The sequence below is a fragment of the Amblyomma mixtum genome, chromosome 7, assembly GCF_055824585.1.
Source record: "Amblyomma mixtum isolate Tamu chromosome 7, ASM5582458v1, whole genome shotgun sequence".
Taxonomy (NCBI): domain Eukaryota; kingdom Metazoa; phylum Arthropoda; class Arachnida; order Ixodida; family Ixodidae; genus Amblyomma; species Amblyomma mixtum.
Genome location: NC_143018.1, coordinates 16,135 through 37,346, shown reverse-complemented (window position 1 = coordinate 37,346; position 21,212 = coordinate 16,135). Strand labels below are relative to the sequence as shown.

At 49.5% G+C, this 21,212-nt stretch overlaps 1 protein-coding gene across 1 annotated transcript in view; it reads left to right on the top strand.

The window, feature by feature from the left end:
• Positions 1 to 18,371, top strand: part of LOC149334772 (transcription factor glial cells missing-like) — a gene marked incomplete at its 3' end in the record, with an annotated part of 35,470 nt that extends 17,099 nt beyond the window's left edge. Inside the window, exons 3-5 of the mRNA XM_089553662.1 lie at positions 6,826 to 7,032; positions 16,567 to 16,816; positions 18,148 to 18,371. Of these exons, the coding sequence (XP_089409788.1) occupies positions 6,826 to 7,032; positions 16,567 to 16,816; positions 18,148 to 18,371 (681 nt within the window). The remainder of the gene's footprint in view (positions 1 to 6,825; positions 7,033 to 16,566; positions 16,817 to 18,147) is intronic.
• Positions 18,372 to 21,212: the final 2,841 nt, after the last annotated feature.

Sequence of the window (21,212 nt, the reverse complement as noted above, 5' to 3'; positions counted from 1 at the left end):
GGAACGCCCTGACTGGAAGCTTAGTAGCCTCTTGACGGAGCGCGGCGAATACAGCCAGCAAACATGCCCCGGTTCAAGCCTCAGTTCTAGATCCAGAAAGTGAATCCTGCCATGTTGAATGGACTCTGGGTCAAAGGTAAGCCCATGGCCATTCCTGACAAAAGTGTCAAGCACAGGTTGCGTACAGCTGTCGTTCCTTACAATGACGAGGCTATCATCCACATATCTAAGTATCTTAAGTACGCCGGCCGGTACCTCTCCTTCAATCGCTCTGTCAACCCTCCTGAGGAACAAATTACTTAGCATCGGTGCCAAACGAGAACCGATGCGAATCCCAGAGCGCTGTATAACCACACCATAATTCCAAGCAAAATGGTTTATCTAAGGTACACGCACAGTACTTCAAGAAACGCATCCAGCGACACATCACAAGCGTTGCGGAATCGCACCTCATCATTTTCTTCCGTAATGCAGTCCCTCACAAAGCGCAGCAAACAATCGTGAGGAATCCAGTAGTATAAGTCCTCTACATTCACGCTGAACACATGATAGTCACCGGGATTTTTGTCCCGGATAATAAATTTTCAGTTGAAAGTCAGCGCTCGTGTTGTTGTGTGTGTGAACGTCGTCGTCTCTTTGGCGCTGTTAAAAAACGGATAACAACCAACTCGCCCAGCTTTCTGTTCTTCTTAATGTCGTTCATGTACGCGGTCTTTGTTTAGTGCAAAATCACTGCTCGGTAACAATTCTGAAAGAGCCGATAAGTCTCTGAAGCCTCGTCCTTTGACCCTTGACCTTTCACCTTGACCGTATTTTACTGCCGGCAAACATGGGCGTGCTTGGGTGGAAGATAGGCTTGTCGTATTCTGAAAATGGAACTGGCCCACCTCCAAAAATGGGGTTGGCCCATCCCCGTGATGTGGGTGGCCCACTCCCGAAAATTTGAAAACTGAGCTGACCTACGTTCTGAAGCGACATGGGACACCCCGAAAATATGCATGGCCCACGCCTCGAGGCCCAAGCCCGCATGAGCCGGCACTGGCGTACACGAACTGCGAATCGTTAGAGACTTGCTGCGAAAGCATTCAGGCCGCGCCACATGGAAGACTACGTCGTCGCATTGATAACACGGGGAGGTCCTTTCAGTGCGAAAGCGCTGCTCAAGATGTAGTACAATCCCTGAGCAAGCATCTTGTAATCTTGTCGTCTTGTCTTGTACTCCGAACTAACCAAAGCTTACCCGAGTTACTCGGGTAAGTTCGGAGGAGCGTGGCGCAAGCCGCAGCCAATGAGAGGAAGCTCGGGTAAGTTTGGAGGAGCGCCACGCCAGGTGTAGCCAATGGGAGGAGGGCGTCGCGCCACCCAGGCCATGTAACCTTGTGGCGTCATCCCAACTTGCCCTGGCAGGTGGCAGCTAAATTGACGATTGGTCGCGAGAGGTTTCTCGGGAACAGCAACTTGGTTTGCACAGTCCCTGGGGAAATCCGACTGTGTGGCCTGCTTGTGCCCCTACCCTACCGGATACGGACCGGTGTAGTTTCGGCTACCAGGCTTTGTTCCGGTGCAACGCCAGAGGGAGGGATGGGATGGCCGGGACTCGTCCTCTGGGGGTGCGAACCCCAGGAGAAGGTACAGCAGCCTTGCCGCGACATTTTGAGCGTGTCGCAGCCCACGATGCCCGTTGCCCGTGTGTGGGGGCAGGTCCGAAGGGATAAAGACTGGGCACGTGGAATCCGGCTCAAAAGCAGGACTGGCGGCTTGAAATTGAACCGCCAAATTAAAGCCGCACGGTCTCCTCTCGGTACGAAGGGCGTACCAACCAGCCGCGGGCGTGTTGGTTACCGATTCCGAAGATCTCGGTGCCACGCGGGGGCATGCGGCTGTGCGAATCAAGCTTGGGTTTTGGGGAAGTCGCCCTTAGGCCCGATGACAGGAAAAGTGACGGAACTAGTAGCCCATTCGGGAGGCCAGTAAGCCCCGAAACATCGAAAAGTCCGGCGGTCAATACCAAGTAACGGTTAGTAGACCTGACGAAATCGCAGAGAGCCATCAAGCTCCTAAATACCTCGACAGGCTCAGGAAAGCCTGCTTCGCATCGGGTTGACGGGGCCCGTGCAGATATACCTTGTGGTAGCACGCGATGACAACTGCGGACATGAAATGAGACTCCAAGCCGTTGAAGCATGTAGGTAGGAGTCTCGCATACTATGTCAGGGGCGAACGCCGGTGGTGCGACGCCGCGAAAACCGTGAAAGGGTTCCCGCTGTGTGTGCGAGTACCTTGGAGTAAGAGCCGAAGCACCGAACGGGTGGTGTGAAAACTCTGTCATCTTAGTACTGTTGGACTGTCGGAGTAACGGAACCTGGCTTGAGGGAGGGGATCCTCGTCGAGCCCCTTTTAGGTTTCCCTGTCTCGGACGGTCGGAGACCCCGGCAACGATCCCTGTGGTATGGAAGTACGCTTGAGGCCGAGGGCCGCATCATTGGTGGAAATTGAGTGCTCTCGCCCTCTGCGGAGGCCTGAAAAGGAGCTCAGAGGATCAAATATGGACAAAAATCCTGCTGTCCCCCATCCCACCTATTTCCCATAACCCCAACCATTTTCCCCACATCCTATTCCTATAGCCCATCCCATCCCTCTCCGTCCCAGGGGAGATTAGGGGAGTCTCCCCGGGCCCGCTCCTCCGGCCGTGGGCCGCTTTAGCAGAGATTCCCCATTGATTTCTTTATTTCTTTCCACCTTCGTGTGGCTAAATCTCAATTGCCCACGGGCCAAATATTTTATATTACTTATATATTAGTTTATATTACTTATATTACTTATATTTTATATAGCGATACCGTAGTGGTGCGGGAGATGCTTATTTTCTTATTCATTTTTCATGCCTCAACCTAAGCTTAGTCCCTACCGGTGGCTGTGGTACGAACAGCCACCGGTAAGAACAAAAACTAACCAGTTACTAAACATCAACAGAACAGGAGCAAAAGCATTTAAAACACAACAATAATAACCCAGCAGAAAATAACAGATAATGATGTTCTTTTTTTTTTAGAGAAAAAAAGAGATCTAGGTACAAATGAAAGAACGTGACGACCGTTTGGGTGACGCAAGAGACGGTGAGCATTTAACGGTGAAGGGCAGGATGTTCCAGTGGTCAATTTCTGCAAATCCAACTGTCTTTTTGCTGTAGTTAGTGCGTACTTTTGGTTGCAGAAAGTTGTTGTGTAGAGAAAATCACGTGATATTGGGGATACGTAGGCTACTTTTACCGATAATATAAAGCAAATTACTGTTAGAGACGAACTGAAACACTGTGATTCGCAAGCTAAATTTGGTTAGCAAATTAATAGGAAGACTATGGAGTTCATAAAGAAGTGAAGACACATTTGCATCATGAGGACTATTTGAGATGAATCGAACAACTTGATTTCGTATGTGTTCTACAGGAGATATAGGAGTCAGGAACTAATACAGTAATGGAGGTGACTGTGGATGAATGCGTAATAAAGCTTTATACTTTATGAGGGTTTGACGTCCCAAAACGACTCAGGCAATGAGGGACGCAGTAGTGAAGGGCTCCGGAAATTTCGACCACCTTGGGTTCTTTAACGGGCACTGACATCGCATAGTACATGGGCCTCTAGAATTTCGCCGCCATCGAAATTCGACCACCGAGGTTGGAATCGAGCCCGCGTCTTTCGGCTTGGGCTCGAATGCAGCTCGAGGCGCTTTAAAACCTTTCGTTGCGATAGCACAACGTGACGGAGTCAAACCGAACGAAGACTTGTGTGACCCTCGGAGTAATTAGGGTAAGCACTGGTGAGTGCGTAGGAGCGTCGCGCAAGCTGCAGGCAGGGGGAGGAAGCTTATTGAGTAAGTCCGAAGGAGCGTCGCGCCAATTATAGTCAATGGGAGGAGGAGGGTGTCCGCCAAGGGGAGAGAGGGTGTGAAGATGAAAATTGAGGATGCCAGATGCCAGAAAGAAGAGGCAAAGAATGAAGACATACTTTCGCACGTCTGCTCGGTTTAACTACGTTAAAACTCTTCCGTTCTTTTCTCACCAATGAATGCCTTTAGGAGAGGCATTGGCTTCAGTTTCAGTTTCGGCTTCACCGTGGCTTCCGCAAGGTGTTAAAATAAAACCGAGAATGGGAGCTCAAAATATATGTTTCGAGTATTCGTCCAACCTCACCGGTATCGCAGACTGCGGGTACGAAGAGACAATCCGCCTTTTTCCCGCGACCTCTGTGCGCATGTGCTCCTCTTCTCCTCCACTGGTTGAAAACAAAGCCGCCAGTTCCTACTGCGCACGACAGATGGCGGGCGCTATTGAGCGCACACTCGTCGCATGGCAGGCGCTAATGGGTCCCAGGCGCAGATGGGCCATATGCGTTTGTTTTCAACCAGTGGCAGACGAATTTTAGCCACTCCCCACAGGCGCCACATTTTGTGAAAAAGGCGGATTTCGCCTGTCTATGAACAAATATCCCTCAATGCAGCACTCCTGTGATCGGATTCTCGTCTCCTATAAGGGAAGCCACAATCCTGGGACCTTGGCCCAGACCTCCTTAATAATAATAATGGCTTTATTCGTGTCACATACGGTGCATATGACACTGGAGGCCTACAGTAAAAGCTGTCATAAATGACAGCTTTTACAGAGCCGCCGACAGAGCCGACAGAGCCGCAGGCCCCCAAGCACTAGACAGAGGTACGTACAGTGGCACTGCTTATTTTAAAGAAAAGAAGATAGAATACAATGCAGTACGCAGTGCTCCATGATCAATGAAATTCTGGGAAGAAAGCCCATCAACGTCCTCTACAAATACTTAAAGGACACAGGCTTGACCACCAGGCGGCACTCACCTGTGGGGCATAAGCGTTGAGTCTAACGAAAAGGGTTCATCCTAAGTTAAGGACAACGCAGCGAGCTTTGGAAAGAAAAATGACAGGCGTAACGTCAAGAGACCGGAAGCGGGCAGAGTGTGTGAGAGAACACAGGCGGGTTAAGGACATCTGGTCAAAATCAAGAGGAATAAATGGGCTTCGGCTGGGCATGTAATGCGATGGCAAAATGAGAAGGCTGTCTGGCCGTAGGTAGCAGAAGAGGGTTTTCGTACAGCTTCCGCCCTTACTGTTCGACGGCGTTACACGTCGCACAAACAGTAATACAGGACGGACGCACTTCGTTCGCTTCTATGGACAAGGGTGGCGCTGGTGAACACAAGGTGCGGTTAATCGCAAATATAAATACTCCTGAAAGCAGAAGATCGGACAGTGTATTTCTTCAATTATCCGCAAAGGAGTAGCCGGCGGCATAATCAGGCAATAACAACTCCTTTATGTCCTTGTCAATAATAAACCTTGCGACGCCATCGTGACCTGATAGTGAGCTAGCTGCCCACCGTGGCACGTGACGTTTAAATTAATGAGTTCGAGAAGAGCAAGCAACCTGGGCCGCACAACGCCCATCGCTGGGAGCACCTGGCATCGTATAACAGCGCATCGGTTAACCGCTGCATCGCTGCGCCAGGAGGGGTATGACGACTCCCGGGGATCTATGAATGTGAAGTACAGAATGATCTGTTGCTTATATGGGGATCGACCGATTACGCTATCGCGTCGTGGGTCCCCTCCAATCTCCAAGAGTCCCCTCCAATCTCTTTTCCTTTTTTGTGGGAGAGAGGGGTCGGAAGGAGGCCTACCCTGCCCCTTTTCTTCTTTTTGGTAAGGCTGGACAGTCCCCTCGTACTCAAAGAACGGGGCTACGCGCCTGGTGCTCCGCCACACAAAACTCTGATAAGCAATCAGGACGGCTGCCTTGTTAAGTTTTTTCTCTGCCTCTTTCTTTCACAGTTCGTTACCCGGATTCATGGCTCTTCTCATATTTTCATTTCGCGCACGTGAAGCCACTTTCCATTGCTCATTTACTCTTCTGTGACAAAAATCAAATGTGTACATACTTAATATACCAGGTGTCCCAGCTAAATGTAAACAAGCTTTTAAAAAACACGGGATGTCCTAGCCGTCTGAAACCAAATGAGGGTTGTTTAGAGTCGCCTGACCTAGTCTGCAGTATTTTTTCCCTTCTTCAAGGTTGACTAATTAGTTTAGCTTACTTAACTAATTTTTAATTATTGACTTGAAAAACAAAGTGTCAATGGAAAAGTTGTCGTTCGCTTTGAGAAACAGCTTACTGAGACATTTGCAGCAAAGTAATATTTACGTAAAGTAGTTTTTTTACGGGCCTTTAACCATAACCCACACAATAATAAAAAGCTTCCACATGACCACTGTGCCACTTCAACGTCCCAAGACGCGCCTTAAAGAATAAAATCCGTTTTTTCTGAAGTCCTCTCCTCGATGAGACTTTGGGTGCACATTGGGGCAGAGAAGTGAGCGAGCAGCTGATCACGTGATAACTTTCTTTTAAGACCAATAAATGAAGCTACGTAAATCGTAACTTGACGGAAACAGCACTACTAGCGGTTTTTCGAGGCGATCTAAAACTTTTGCATTGACACTTTCTTCCTGAAGTCAGTAATTAAAAAGTTAGCTAATTAAACTGAACTCATTAATTAACTTTGAAGAGCGAAAAAAGTACTAAAGACTAGGCCACGCGACTATGAGCAACCCTCAGTTGGTTTCACTGGACTAGGACACTTCGCCTTTTTTTTTTAAGTTTGGTTACATTTAGCTGGGACACTCTGTATAAGGTACCTGCGATTTCGTCATAGAAAATCTTTTTGAGAATTAAGACACCGCCTGGTCCACTCGAGGACAACAGCAACAATAAAGAGCTGGCGATCCGTGCCCCCACCCCAGACAGTTCCATCGCACCCATCAGCGGCGGCTTCCGAGGGTGGCCGGGCGGCCGGAGCCGGCGTCGCATTGCAGCGTAGCGGCGGGATCAGCCGGGACCCAGCGCCAGCAGAAGCCACGGGGCACCAGGGTGCGGCCATGGTCCAGGCCTGCAGTGCTGGGCCAGGTCACCAGGCGGACTGGGACATCAACGACAGCCACGTGCCCAAGGTGCGCTTTGTGGACCGAGATTTATTCAAGGGCTCACGGGGGTTTATCGTGGAACATTGAGCATTCGGGAGGACTCTCCCTGGTGGCTCAGTGGTTAGCACGCTCGGCTCAGGGAAGAAATATAGCGAGGTTGGCGAGTAGGTAATGGTACCGCCTTTGTCAAAAGTAGGCTGCATGGTTTGCTTCAAGCTCGTACAGTGGAGCCCTAAGAGCTTCCCTGAAGCTCAAATGGTCGTTAAAGAGAAGGACTGGGGGTCTTCTTACTTTCCAACACCTTTTGATCTTTAGGAAAGCCATAAGGGCTCCACTGTACAAGCTGGAACCAAACCATGAAGCCTGGTTACTTTGGCAAAGACGGTATACATTACAACACAACAAACAGCGCAAAAAACAGACTAAAGGAAGGACACACGACGAGCGCTGACTCTCAACTAACTTTATTCGCCATCGAAAGCTGTTCTTTTACCCACGACCGCCTGAAATCACATAAGGAAGTTAAACAAAAAGGTATACAAATCTACAAGAATGACAGTGCACAGTGGAATCAACTTGTGTTGAGGAATGCGACTTCACCACTTGTGAGAAATATGGCAGGTTTACTGACCCATGTGTCCGGGTTTTGGTGATGTGATGCGCTTGAAGCAACATCCGTGCTGTCTTATCCAAGTATTTGGCGAACACTCTTGCGGTGCTGAACGTTCACGAGCACCCCTTGCACGCGAGACGGTGGGTGTCACACAGAGCTCCCCTTCCAGAGCCAGCTGATCGGTGAGGCCTTGAGGGGCGTATTCGCCAGTGGTTTCCCCGACCGGGTTAACCACCCGCGTAATTACTCTATATTAATAACGTTTATTCTCTCTCTCTCTTCCACGCGTGAATCTGGGTCTTTGCTTTCGAAATTTTTCCTGTTCTCGCGAAGACATGTATTCAGACATCGTCCAGTCTTCCCTATGTAGTGTGCTCCGCATCATAAATATATCTGATATACGGCAACTATGTCCCGAGTTTGCGATGCACAGATGGGCTGATACGGGCCAGTTTCGTGGGGCGGACAAAAGCACATCCACCTGTTACCGTTTTGCAAAGCAGATCTAGAGTTTTTAGGCACACACATTAAGCTTGAAATGAATCATGTATGCTGGCGCCATAACACAAGGTAATTAAGACCGATCCTTAGTTTTAGCTCAGGGCATACAGAAATAGTTTAGAATTGCGAGCCTAATCATGCCTCGAGAATGCCCGGTAGAAGTCATGTTTCCACTTGATAGGCAAAAGCTTCGAAGCCCAGGTCAGCAGATTAAAGGAAGCAGGATAGCCGCAAAAATTGTTAGCACGCATCGCGGGATCACTGCTTAATGAAGTAAAAATAATGCACTCGTACACTATTCAGCCACACAATAGCGATGCAGATGCGGCGGCTGAGTGGTTATCGCGCTCGGCCGCTGACCCGTAAGATGCGGGTTCGATTCCTGCCGAGGCGGTCAAATTTCGATACAGGCGAAATTCCAGAGGCCAGTGTACTGTGCGATGCCAGTGCACGTTAAAGAACCCCAGGCGCTCGAAATTTCCGGGGCCCTTCACTACGGCGTTCTTCAAAGCCTGAGTCGGTTTGGGAAGTGAGACCCTCATAAACATCATCATCATCATTTTATTCCAACATCAGCATTACAGATGCTGAGGACCGTGAACAAAAAGCCTCTAACTGGGCTTGACGGGGTTCACGGCCCCTAAAAACATGGCAATGGGAACAAAACTAGAATACGAACAGAACGCATCAGACATGGGAGGATGTGGTACAAAATCAAGACATAAGCAAAGACAATTACAAGGTTAGGAGAGTGTTTAATGAAGTATACAATGTATGGTGCAATGCAGAAAAAGGTAGAAAATGCAATTATTGTGGCTATGATATATTTACAAAAAAAAATAGAGTATTGTGGCTATGAAACAACTCGTTTCTTTAGAAGCGACGGGAGCATATTACGCAGCATCTGGTAACCATAGTTAGTGCATGCTCGAGGTATTTCCCACAGTTCAGTACTGCGGGTATTCCGTGTTTTTCGTTTAGATGTGAGGTTTGCTATGCCGCCTAAAATGTTTTTATTCTGTTTAATTCCGTCAGACCGTAAACCAACCACACAATAGAGATAAAAGAAAACAATATACAGTCACTTCGTATGTTCACCGGCTCTGGCATAGTCTCAAGAATGTGGCGAAGTGGTATCAGGTGGATGCGCATTTATCCGCTCCATGAAACTGGCCCGTATCAGTCCATCCGTGCATCGCAAACTCGAGACACCGAACCGTGGTGCTCATAACTTTTCGCCGTGACGAACCATTTGTTGAGTGCGCCGAAGGTGCTGTATATCAGATAGATTTACGATGCGGAGCACATTACATAGGGAAGACTGGACGATGTCTGAATACACGTCTTCGCGAGAACAGGAAAAATGTCAAAAATGGCTGAGGCTTAACTTGGTTAAGCCTGGAGAATGCGAAGCATCATCGTGTCGCGTAATTTGGAGGCGCACAACCACAGCGACGGCGCGAGGTGGGCCCCCGTTTCTCCACTGCCGTGACGTCATCGTGTCACGCGGTGTGACGTCATGTATCACGTGATTTGGAGGCGCACAACCACAGCGACGGCGCGAGGTGGGCCCCCGTTTCTCCACTGCCGTGACGTCATCGTGTCACGTGGTGTGGCGTCATCGTGTCACGTGATTTGGAGGCGCATAACCACGGTGAAGGGCTGAAGTGGTAGCTAAAGTAGTATGATGCGCATAAAACAAAGACCCAGATTCATGTGCGGCATCCCACCGTCTCGCGTGCGACTTCAGCACCGCAAGAGTGTTCGCCAAATACTTGGATAAGACAGCACGGGAGTTGAAGCGTATCACATCACCAAAACTCGGACACATGGGTCAGAAAACCTACCATATTTCTCACAAATGGTGAAGTCGCATTCCTCAACACAAGGTGATTTCACTGTGCACTATTATTACTGTATGTTTAGGTTTAGGTTTCTGGGGATTAACGTCCCAAAGCGACTAAGGCTATGAGAGACGCCGTAGTGGAGGGCTCCGGAAATTTCCACCACCTGGGGTTCTTTAGCGTGCACTGACATCGCACAGTACACGGGCCTCTAGAATTTCTCCTCCAAAGAAATTCAACCGCCGCAGCCGGGATCGAACCCGCGTCTTTCGGGTCAGCAGCCGAGCGCCATAACCAATGAGCCACCGCAGCGGCCGTTATTGTGTGTTTGTAAGCCTTTTTGTTTAACTTCCTTATGCGATTTCAGGCGGTCGTGCGTAAAAGAACTGTTTTCGATGGCGAATAAAGTTAGTTGAGAGTCAGCGCTCGTCGTGTCCTTCCTTTCGTCTTTGTGTTTTCTGCGCTATTTGTTGTAATGGATTGGTTACTGAGCCAGAGTTCCCTGTGCGAACGCGAGCGTGGCGGTCGCGTTTCGATGGGAGCAAAACGCGGAAGGCTTCGGTGTGCTGTGCAGTGTCAGTGCACATTGAAGATCCCCAGGTGGTCGAAACTATTCCGGAGACCTCCACTATGCCACCTATTTTCCTCTTTCTTCTTTCACTTACACCTTCCTCCCTTTCCCCACGGCGCGGTTGGGGTGTCCGCCTACAACTGAGGCAGTTACTGCGCTATTTCCTCTCCTGAAAACCAATTTTTCAATTTTTTTTTCATTCGGGAGGCGTGTGTTTAAGACGTTGGCTTCTCCGACTTGAAGCTAACAGCCGTGGTCAAGTGACTTAGTCCACCTTTAGCTTGGCGGCCGTAGAGGTCGGTAGTCTGCTTTCAGGCTGGACTACTTTGGTTTATTAGGTATGTACGTCCCAAAGCGACTGAGGCTATGCGGGACGCCGTAGTGAAGGGCTCCGGAAATTTCGACCACCTGGGGTTCTTTAGCGTGCACTGACATCGCACAGTACACGGACCTCTAGAATTTCGCCTCCATCGAAATTCAGCCGCCGCGGCCGGGATCGAACCCGCGTCATCATTCTGGACTACTAGCGGAAGATTTGCTTTATTACGTCACTGCCGGTGACGTGCAGTTCTAGCGCCAGGCCGAGAGCTTGAGCGCAGCCTCTACCTCCGCTAAACGAAACAGCACGCGTGGCGCCGCGGTGCAAAGCGCCCGGCACCTTTCTTCTCGCCTCTTTTCCGGACAAATATTTGCGGTGTCGTCGAGCAGCTCTTTCGCCCTCCTTCGCACGCACTTCATCTCCCCACGTGAAAACCAGGAGCGCGGGGCGGCGTCCGACAAGAGGCGCGATGAGCGGCGCACCCTCGAGTCTTCCCCGAGGGGTGGTCCGTCGCGTAACAGACGCCGCTGCCGACAACCGGTCGTTAGTGCGCTGCGTGTCCTCACGACGCATGCTGGGAGGCGCTCCGGATGGCCGCCGCCGCCGTGAGCTTGACCGTGGCCCCGGCAACGCACCGAATGATAGCGCGCTCGTGCGGGGTTACCGCCGTTTGACGTTCCGGCCCGGCGCGTGGCTAGCCTGTACGGTGCAGTTCAGGAGGTATTGCCCCCGCTCGCATCCATTTCAGCGCAGACTACGTCCTATGCCCCCTCGACTGACTCCTCTGCGCGTCAGATTTCTCTTCCTAAATACGGTGCAGCCTTTGTGGAGGGCGCAGACACTTATCGCGCAATTTGTAGTTTCCGTCGATGGCCTCGGTCAGTGTGATAGTAAAGGGCACCTATGGCGGAGGCTTTGTCGCCGCGCCATACTCTTTGATGCATGTCTGTGCGCGGCTAATTTGGCGAGCGGAGAATGGGATATTGTTTTCCAACTCTAGCAGCGCGCTGTGTTTGCCCAATGGTTTCTAATGACCCGAGCATGTTTCCGTTCTCTTCTTTTCTCCTTGAAACTAAAACTGCATGCTTCCTTGTGGGCACCTCGTGTCTTCCTCAGCGCTGCACGCTTCTGCTTCGGCCCCGCACCACGGCGTCTGTTCTCCTCGTCACTCAACTCGAGGCGCACCCGACAAGCCCACGCGAGCGTCGGGCCAGCCCAGAGCAGTGCCTGACATGGCTGTGTGCGCGCTCGCGAGAAAATGCTGCTATTTCAGACGCCGTTGAGTCCTCGCGAGATGGCGCGATGATATGCGTTTCCCTTCCCTTCCCCTTAGACGGCCAATGATTCGAAAGCCCTACGAGGCATTCAATTCGGCGTGGTTTTTCGCTTGTGGATTATGCCGAGATGCGAGTACTGATTTCGCACAACACTCGTAACGACCCTTACTAAGCCCCATCTTCAAATGGCGTGATTTGCGGCGTCTTTGCCCCAGTGAACGAAGCAGTATAGAAAACATCCAATCAAATCCAACCTCGGCACTTTCCGACAGCAGACAAGCAGGTGTTCCCTTAACAGCAGAATCGCGTTAGTACTGCCTTGGCGGTAATCATCACCATCTTCATCAACGCTGTTTGAGTCCGCTGCAGGGCAAAGCGATGGGTCTCTAATTTTCCATGTCCTGTGCTAGCCGTCGCCAGGCTATTGCGTCTTAGTTCCTAATCTCATCTGCCCGCCTGACTCTCTGCCGGCTGCATTTGAAGTCCCCACTGGCACCGTTCTTTGCACTACCTGTCCTGGCCGAGCCCATTTCCTGTTCCCCACTGCATTTGGCTGCTACTCTCAGGCCATCAATGGAAGTTTACTAGTATCCCTCAAGAGGAAAGTGTTCAACAGCTGTATCTTACCGACCTCACCTATGCGGCGGAGGATAAAAAAATGCAGGTTGTGGGGTTTAAAACTGTAACGTCCCGAGGCGACACTATGAGGGATGCTGTGAGGGATGACGTAGCGGAGGACTCTAAGTCAATTTAGGTCACAACTCGGATTCGTTAACGTGCGCTGGCAACGGACAGCACACGGGCCTTTTTGCATTTCGGCTTCATTAAAATGCGGCCAGGAGTCGATCCCAGCAACTTGGAATCAACAGCCGAGAGCCAAAGCCACTGAGCCATCGCGCCGAGTACTGGGAGGCTAACGAAAAGTCCTGAACTTAAATTGGGGACAGCACAGCGAGCTGTGGAAAGAGAAACGATAGGCGTAACGTTAAGAGACATGAAACCGAACAGGTCCAGGAACAAGCGCAAGTTAACGATATTCTAGTGTTGAAATCAAGAAGAAAGCGGCATGGGCAGCGCATTTTTAGTGCGACGTGAAGGTAACCGGCGACGGAGTGAATTCCAATACAAGGCAAGCGTAGTAAGGCGGCAGAGGTGCGGTGGCTGATGTAAATATTTTATTTGTGGTAGTGCCGCAGGTGGCACAGAGCAAGGTTAATTGGACGCCAGTGGGAACACCATTTGCCCTGCAGAGGAAGGCTGATGATGATGATCATTATGATAATTTCCGCAAAGTTGTTATCAACGTGTGTTTTTTTCTCTAGCCCATATCTCCTGGCGTCGCCCCAACCATGTCCTTTTCCATGCCTGGCTGCGCTGTCCTGAAATTAATTTCAAGCCTTTTCAGTAGACTCTTAGTTTCGGCCTCGCGGGTGATGATTACTGGCAAGCCTAATCATTCTGTTGGCAACTTCTCGTGCGTTTTATTTATTCATTATTGTTTGCATGCTTGGGCAATGCGCATAGTACGGACCTACCACCAAAACAAAAAATATGAAACATTTACAATCATTAACACCTCTTTTTGGGCTAGTTGGTGCATACTTGAATTAAAGGAAAAAATAGCGCGAAACCATGCAAACCACAAGAAAGAAACGAGGATGAGACAAGTGCTAACTCACAACTGAAACTTTATTGCAGCCAGGAAGCACCTTAAATGAGGTGAAGTTTATCAGATAGGAAGGATAAGTATGCACATTTAGTTGCGCACGTAATGAGTTGCAACGGGTGCGAGGCTCGGTTAAACGAGACAAAGATTCTTGGCAAAAGCACGGATAAAACTGCACGTGTTATTCTGGAGGATTTCTACATAAGGAAATTTGGCTGTATGTGTGTCAGCACTCCATCTTTATCTCTTTTTGCCTCTGAGTTCAATTTCCTAGATTCCGCTATCAGGTAACTTTTCTTTTTATTTTTGCGATTTTTGGCTGCCTGCCTGTTTGTGCGATCCCAGATGGTTGCCTTTGTTCACTTTCACTTTCTTGTCACCCTTCTTTCTCCTTGAAACTTCACCTCATTTAAGGCGCTTCCTGGCTGCAATAAAGTTTCAGTTGTGAGTTAGCGCTTGTCTCGTCCTCGTTTCTTTCTTGTGGTTTGCATGGTTTGGCGCTATTTTTTCCTCTAATTCGAATTACAATCCGTGAGAACACAGTATAGTCTCCCGCTCACCTCGTCCTGCCAACTCGACGCCATCGGAGAAAAGAAGCAAACGAAATAGCAACGCGAATTTCACGCCACGAGGTCACGCCGGCCTCAGTGTCGCGTGTGAGCGACGGCCACACCCGTGTGTCTGCGGACCCCTTCAGAGATCAGAGCACCGAGATTCGGGCGTTCGCTCCCGCTACCCCGTCGCCCTCCGCAACGGATGGTGTGATTCCCATCGAAGGGCTGGCGCGCATTGCTCCGAGCGGATGGCGCCACGACAGGGCGCTCCCCCGAGCTCTACAAAAGAGTCTGGCCCCATCCGACCGCTGCGGATTCAGCGGGGCAACCGATGGTAATCCTGCCCCATCCCACCCGCCTTTGTGTCATGGCTGAGGCGCTAAGAGTGGCCAGTCGGATAGTGGAACAGTGTGCAAGCAGACGTTCGGGCAACACTCTTGATCGCGCTTCTCGATGGTTGGAACAAGCACTGAATTTCAGCGGGAGGTCGGGGCTCCCTCTGGGCTCCGTTCATCATCGCGTCACACTAAGCTTAAATACCGTTCACACTTGGACGCATTTGAGAAGAGCCTAACGTCTACGCTTCAACTGTAGCCGCGTTTCTGGCTTCAAAAACATCGAGAAGTTCACTTCACATAGCGGACCGGAAACCCAGACAGGACGCCCCAGCTGAGGCAATTTGGTCTTGTAAGGTACATTTGAGTGCTATCCCGAGTATTACACATACACTTGACCATCGACCGCTGTGTGGCCTACAGGTATATGTGACCTGTTGCAGAGTGCGAGTTCCCGCGTTGAGTGCGGGTCACGGCAGCCACACTTCAATAGAAGCAAATTTTTTTCAGGACTATTTAAGGCGACTCTAGGTGACGCAAACTAATTATTGCTTACGTAGCTTTGGAACACAAAGACACCGATGTATACTGGCTCATCTAATTTCGTTTTATGCGGAACTCGTAGCAGTTTCTTCTCCGTTTATAGAAAATCTGGGCATCACTATCGTACCGGGAGATCTTCCCAGCGAGTTTTCATGCGAGACATTTCAAACTTGGGCGTCTGTGGGGCACCAGCTATCAACAGCGTGTGATAACCACGCGCGCCTGACGGGCAGATTTCGTCAAGGCGGCTGTCCTATACATAACGCTATTCGTCGATTCCAGGGGCGCACGCTAAAGAAAGCAAGTAAAAGAGACCTGCGGTCGACGGGAGTTGTTGCTAGCGCTGCGCCCCGCACGTGGTTTCGCTGTCCATTCACTCGTTGACGTACCAGAGGGTACGTTTGTCTTGATCCGATAACGTCAGTCAGGCCGCGGCTCTCGCCTACAAGCTGAGCTTTCCTACCGAGCCTATTTTCCTGGCGCACGAGTTTAGGCTGTTTCACATGGTGCGATTGTTGCCGCAGCGCAGTGCGATTTCTGCCGGTGTGCGACAGAAATGCGCGTCGTTCTCGTCTCAGGGCCACTGCGACAGAGTTTCAACAAGCTGTTCGCACTGCCGCAGCGTCGGTGCGATCGCGGCGATGGTAACAGTAGTCAGCCAATAGCAGCTCAGCGACATGACTGGAAATGACGGAACGGAAACCATAGGAATTTGGCGTCCGCGTTATTTTGACTACTTTGCGCTACTGACAGGTCCGTAGCGAAAGAAACGGAGGCTAGAACGGTCCCTCTAGGGTTTGATTGTAAAACATTTTATTCGCCGGAAAGAGCTTGGCAAGAGGTCGCGTTAAGTGGTCTAGAGTACGCACCCTCGACGACTTTGTCAGCCCACTCCACCGCCAAAACTTGCGTTCTGGGGTCAGAGCGCCACGGTTGAATACTCGGTGTCAAAGATCGCGCGCCGGAGGCCGACCCGCGTGCAACACTTTGCTGACTTTGCGGTGAGATGCGCGTAGTTGCGTATCTGGTAACAAAGGCAAAATAAAAAAAATTCCAAAACGTTTTATTGAACATTATCAAACATCACGGCTCAATGTAATTACCCATGATTACGAAATCAACGCCTGCCACGATGTTTTACATTTATTGCTGCCAAAGAATTTTTGGCCACTGAAAGGCCGCACCGACGATAGGGTGCCGACGGCACCGACTGAAATCGTTGGCATGTGAAACAACGGCTGCGATTACCGTCGCAACGACAGTGCGACCGGGCCGTATATTTTTGTTCGGGTCGTACCATGTGAAACAGCCTTTTAGCTGCAGTGGATTTGCTCGCAGGTGAGCGTGTTCGACGAGTACCAGGAGTGGGCGGACGGCCACTGCCGCTACGTGTACCGGCCCGACTGCGAGGAGGCTCGGCGGCATGCCTCCGGCTGGGCCATGCGCAACACAAACAACCACAACGTGCACATCCTCAAGAAGTCCTGCCTCGGGGTGCTCGTCTGCAGCCTGCGCTGCGTCTCCGACCAGGGGCACAGGGTCCACCTACGGCCCGCCATCTGCGACAAGGCGCGCAAGAAGCAGCAGGGTAAGCATAGCATACACCAGCTGTCCCAGCTAAATGTAACCAAACTTTTAAAAAACATGGGGTGTCCTAGCCGTCTGAAACCAAATGAGGGTTGTTTAGAGTCGCGTGACCTAGTGTGCAGTATTTTTTTCGTTCCTCAAGGTTGACTAATTAGTTAAGCTTAATTAACTAACTCTTTAATTATTGACTTGAGGAACAAAGTGTCAATGGAAAAGTTGTAGATCGCTTTGAGAAACACCTTACTGAGACCTTTGCAGCAAAGTAACATTTACGTAAAGTAGTATTTTTACCGGTCTTTAACCACAACCCGCACAATAAGAAAAAACTTCCACATGACAACTGTGCCACTTCAACGTCCCAAGACGCGCCTGAAAGACTAAAAATCATTTTTTCTGAAGTCCTCTCTTCGATTATACTTTAGGTGCACATTGGGACTGAGAAGTGAGCGAGCAGCTAGTCACGTGACAACTTTCTTTTAAGGCCAATAAATGAAGCTACGTGAATCGTAACTTGGGGGAAACAGCACTACTAGCGGTTTTTCGAGGTGATCTAAAACTTTTTCATTGACACTTTCTTCCTGAAGTCAATATTAAAAAGTTAGCTAATTAAACTTAGCTAATTAATTAACTTTGAAGAGCGAAAAAAATACTCAAGACTAGGCCACGCGACTATGAACAACCCTGAGTTAGTTTCACTGGACTAGGAAACTTCCCCTTTTTTAAAAGTTTGGTTACATTTAGCTGGGACACCCGGTATATATGGTGTTGGGCCACCTTCCACTGCAACTGGAAAGCAGTACGGTTTATTTGCCGATGGTATGACAGAAATTTTTCACCTTCATCCACTCTTCCTTTCCCTCCTTTGTACCCGCCGCGACAATGAGTGTTTAAAATATTTTCATGGTATTGTTAATTCATCCCGCTTTGCTTCATTGTCTGAGTATTTGCATTTTTCAGCATCTTCATCTACAAGGAGCTACCATCCATTGAATGTAACACCCATTCACGCGCGCACTGATATGTTCAAATTTAGTTTTTTTCCTCGTGTTATTGAACGGTGGAATTCTTTACCCGGTGATATACGCTCCCTGGAACCAAACCTATTTTTCAATGTTGTTGCAAATCTGTGATTAGTCTATTGAATTACTGTTCTGTATTTTAATGGTGTTCACTTCTGAATATGTTGTCCCTCTCTGCCTTTTCTTTTCTCTCCCACTCCTGCAATAGCCCCATCGGGGCTGCAGTATATGTAAATAAATAAATAAATAAATAAATAAATAAATAAATAAATAAATAAATAAATAAATAAATAAATAAACTGCTGTGTCGTAGGCAAGCCGTGCCCGAACCGGCGCTGTTCGGGTCGCCTGGAGGTGCAGCCGTGCCGCGGCCACTGCGGCTACCCGGTGACGCACTTCTGGCGCCACACCGAGTCGGCGGTGTTCTTCCAGGCCAAGGGGCTGCACGACCACCCGCCCCCCGAGCCAAAGGCCACGGCCGAGGCCCGAAGGGCGCTCAGGGCCAAGCGCACAGCACCGGACCCCACCGCGGCAAAGGTATACGGACTGCGTGATGCCTGCCGCGTTTGTAGGCGTTGTAGAAGCCCGTGTTGATGCGATTCGCATGCAACTTTTTCGCTCAACTGGAAATTTCTCAACATAAGGTTGGCCTTGATGGCCCGCTGTCCAGGAATCGCAGAAGGCAGATGTCTGAAGTCGCGCTGCGACTGCTGTGCAGGCCTTTCTTGCTTTTATGCGAAGCATATTACTCGCACAACCGAGCTCTTCCTTGCTGCGCCGCGCACGGCCGCGTAGCTACCACTTGACCTTCATCGGCGCACCACGTGATATGACGTCACAACAGCTGCGAAAGCTGGGGCCTCGTGCGCTCGCTTGCGGACGCGCAGCCTCCGCCGGCGGCCTAACTCCCGCTCCTACCGCTAGGAGATACTGACGTCACGCAAAAGGCGACGCACTCGTTGATTCAGTTGAGCAGCGAGATGTCGGCCAGGGAGAGGGCGGCTCGCCAGACCGCAAAACTATGCTTCGCATCCTAGACTTAATCATAAGCTAAGCCAGGCCATTTTTTTGTTAGTGTCATCATCATCATAATCATCATAATTATTATTATTATTATTATTATTATTATTATTATTATTATTATTATTATTATTATTATTATTATTATTATTCAATTCAATTCAATTCAATTTTATTTCGAATCTTTTTTACGAAAAATACAAAACACTTTTTGGACCCATAGCCAACGGCTAGTTCGGGTCCAAGTACACAAAATATGTAAAAGCAAATTCAAAAACGGCAGACTTATACAAAATAACGTAAGCGCAGTACAAGATCTAAATAACACTGGTAGATAACATTCAGCGAGACAAAAAAGTAAGAAAATAGCTTTGCAAACATGACATGCAAAGAGAACTTTCAGACTTCGAGTGTTAGTACAAACTGTGTTACATACAAACTACATAACAGAAAACTGACGAAAAAGAATTTCAAGTTAAATCAGTTATTTCAGTTAAGTGTTTTTTTTTTAAATACCAGCAAAATTGTGCGAATTTTTCAGAGAAATGGGTATCGCGTTCCAGATCTTTACCCCCGCAGACTGCACTAAACGCTCACCATATACATTGCTGATGGGAGGAAGGTTGAATTATTATTATATTTCTATTATATTTTTATTATGCACTTTCCTTCTGGTCCGAGTAAAAACAGCAAGCTGAACTCGGAAAAGACAAAAAATTGCTTTTTTTGTTTCTCGTTAAAAATTTATCGTTACATACATAACCCCCAATTCGGGCTATGAAGAACGGCCCAGTTTCTCAAACGGTGTCTAAAAGACCGCCAAAACGTGATTACACAAATATTCTCTCCGAGGTAACCGGAAGCCCGGGCACGCACTACGCATGCGCAAAGAGGGGACATCGAGAGCATTTCGGGGACATCGAGAGCATCAGGGGGCATTTCGCCTGCATGAAAATGCGGCTTCTGTGGCTGGTTACGGCCACTGATACACCGCACTGGCGATCGGTCCGAACGCACACGCGCTGCACACTTTATCGGCAGGCCATGATTCGAACGAAGCCAGCCCTCGTGGGAGAGAGGTCGAGCGACGCGCGGTCTCTGCGAGAAGGGCGCCGTCTCGGCGGCAGCATGGGCGCAGCTGGTCGGTGCGGCAACCCCGCGAGCTTCCATTTGTCAGGAGGGCACGGTCGTTCTCCGGCGGCGCGCAAACAAGCGCCCATTTGCCTCTCAAACTCTGCTCCCGTTGAAAAATGACTGCCCTCCCATTCCCGGTATAAACGGCCGCGCTGTTCGCCGAAGGGAACGTCAGTCGATCACTCGGCGGCCGCTGCAAGGCTCGCGGTGGTGGTCCGGCTGGCCCTCGGCGGGAGGGAAAATGTCACGGTCTGCTTGCTCTGCGAACGGGATCGCGATCGGCGTGGTTGTCTACGGCTCTGATGCGCCGCTGCGGTTGTTGAGTCGCTGCGGTGGGGCAGGTCAGTGCGATGGGCGGAGTGGGCGCGCGCTCTTCGAGCTTTACTCGTACACTTAGCGGGGATACTGGCCAGGTTGGTTGAACAGCTTTCCGGCCTTTCAATAGCGCATTGCATGTAAGAGAAAAAATTTGGTGTTGGTTCAGTGTACAGTCATCGGAGTTTATTCTGAGCTTGTCTTTCTCCCTCAGTCACTTCTGGTTGGGCGCATTGTTGGACATCCCTATAATGAAGCTCAATAGGTTTGCGAATTGCACCAAAGGAGCGATCTACGAGTCTTTAAAATTAGCCACGAGGTGACACATTTCTCCGATCGTTTGGAACGCAATTTGTGACTACCACGTTTCTTGCCTAATGCTGTACTTAAGTGCAACTCATGGGTGCGTCCATTCTGAATGTTTACTTCTAAGAGCCAACAAAAGAAAAATCTGATGGGACGCTGATGATAGCACTAGATTTCACTTGTCTCACAACTTCTGTTGTAACTTGTGTGTGTGTGTTTGAGTCAGTTTCTTTTGCAATTAAGCATAGTTTGTGTTTGGGCTAGTTGGTTGTTTAACACTGGAGTAAACTGCAGGTGCTCCATAGTTTTTTCAAGAAAATAAGAGAAGCCAGAAAGGGCGTTGAACACGGTTAGACACCTACTAACAACTGAAGGTTTATTCTTGACACGAACAAAACGAAAACGCAAACGGTGACGAAAGAAGAAGCACTTGATTACTAGGGGCAAGTCTAAGTAAGAAAGGTCGTTTTCGGAAACGGCTGAGTTGGCTCCACGTTGAGGTTGTCATGTAAAAAAAAACAGCACAGTTTTGCGAATGCATAGTTGTGATAAAAACATCTCGCCGCAGACCCACACCACTTGTGGGGGCCGTGCGGGTTGCGC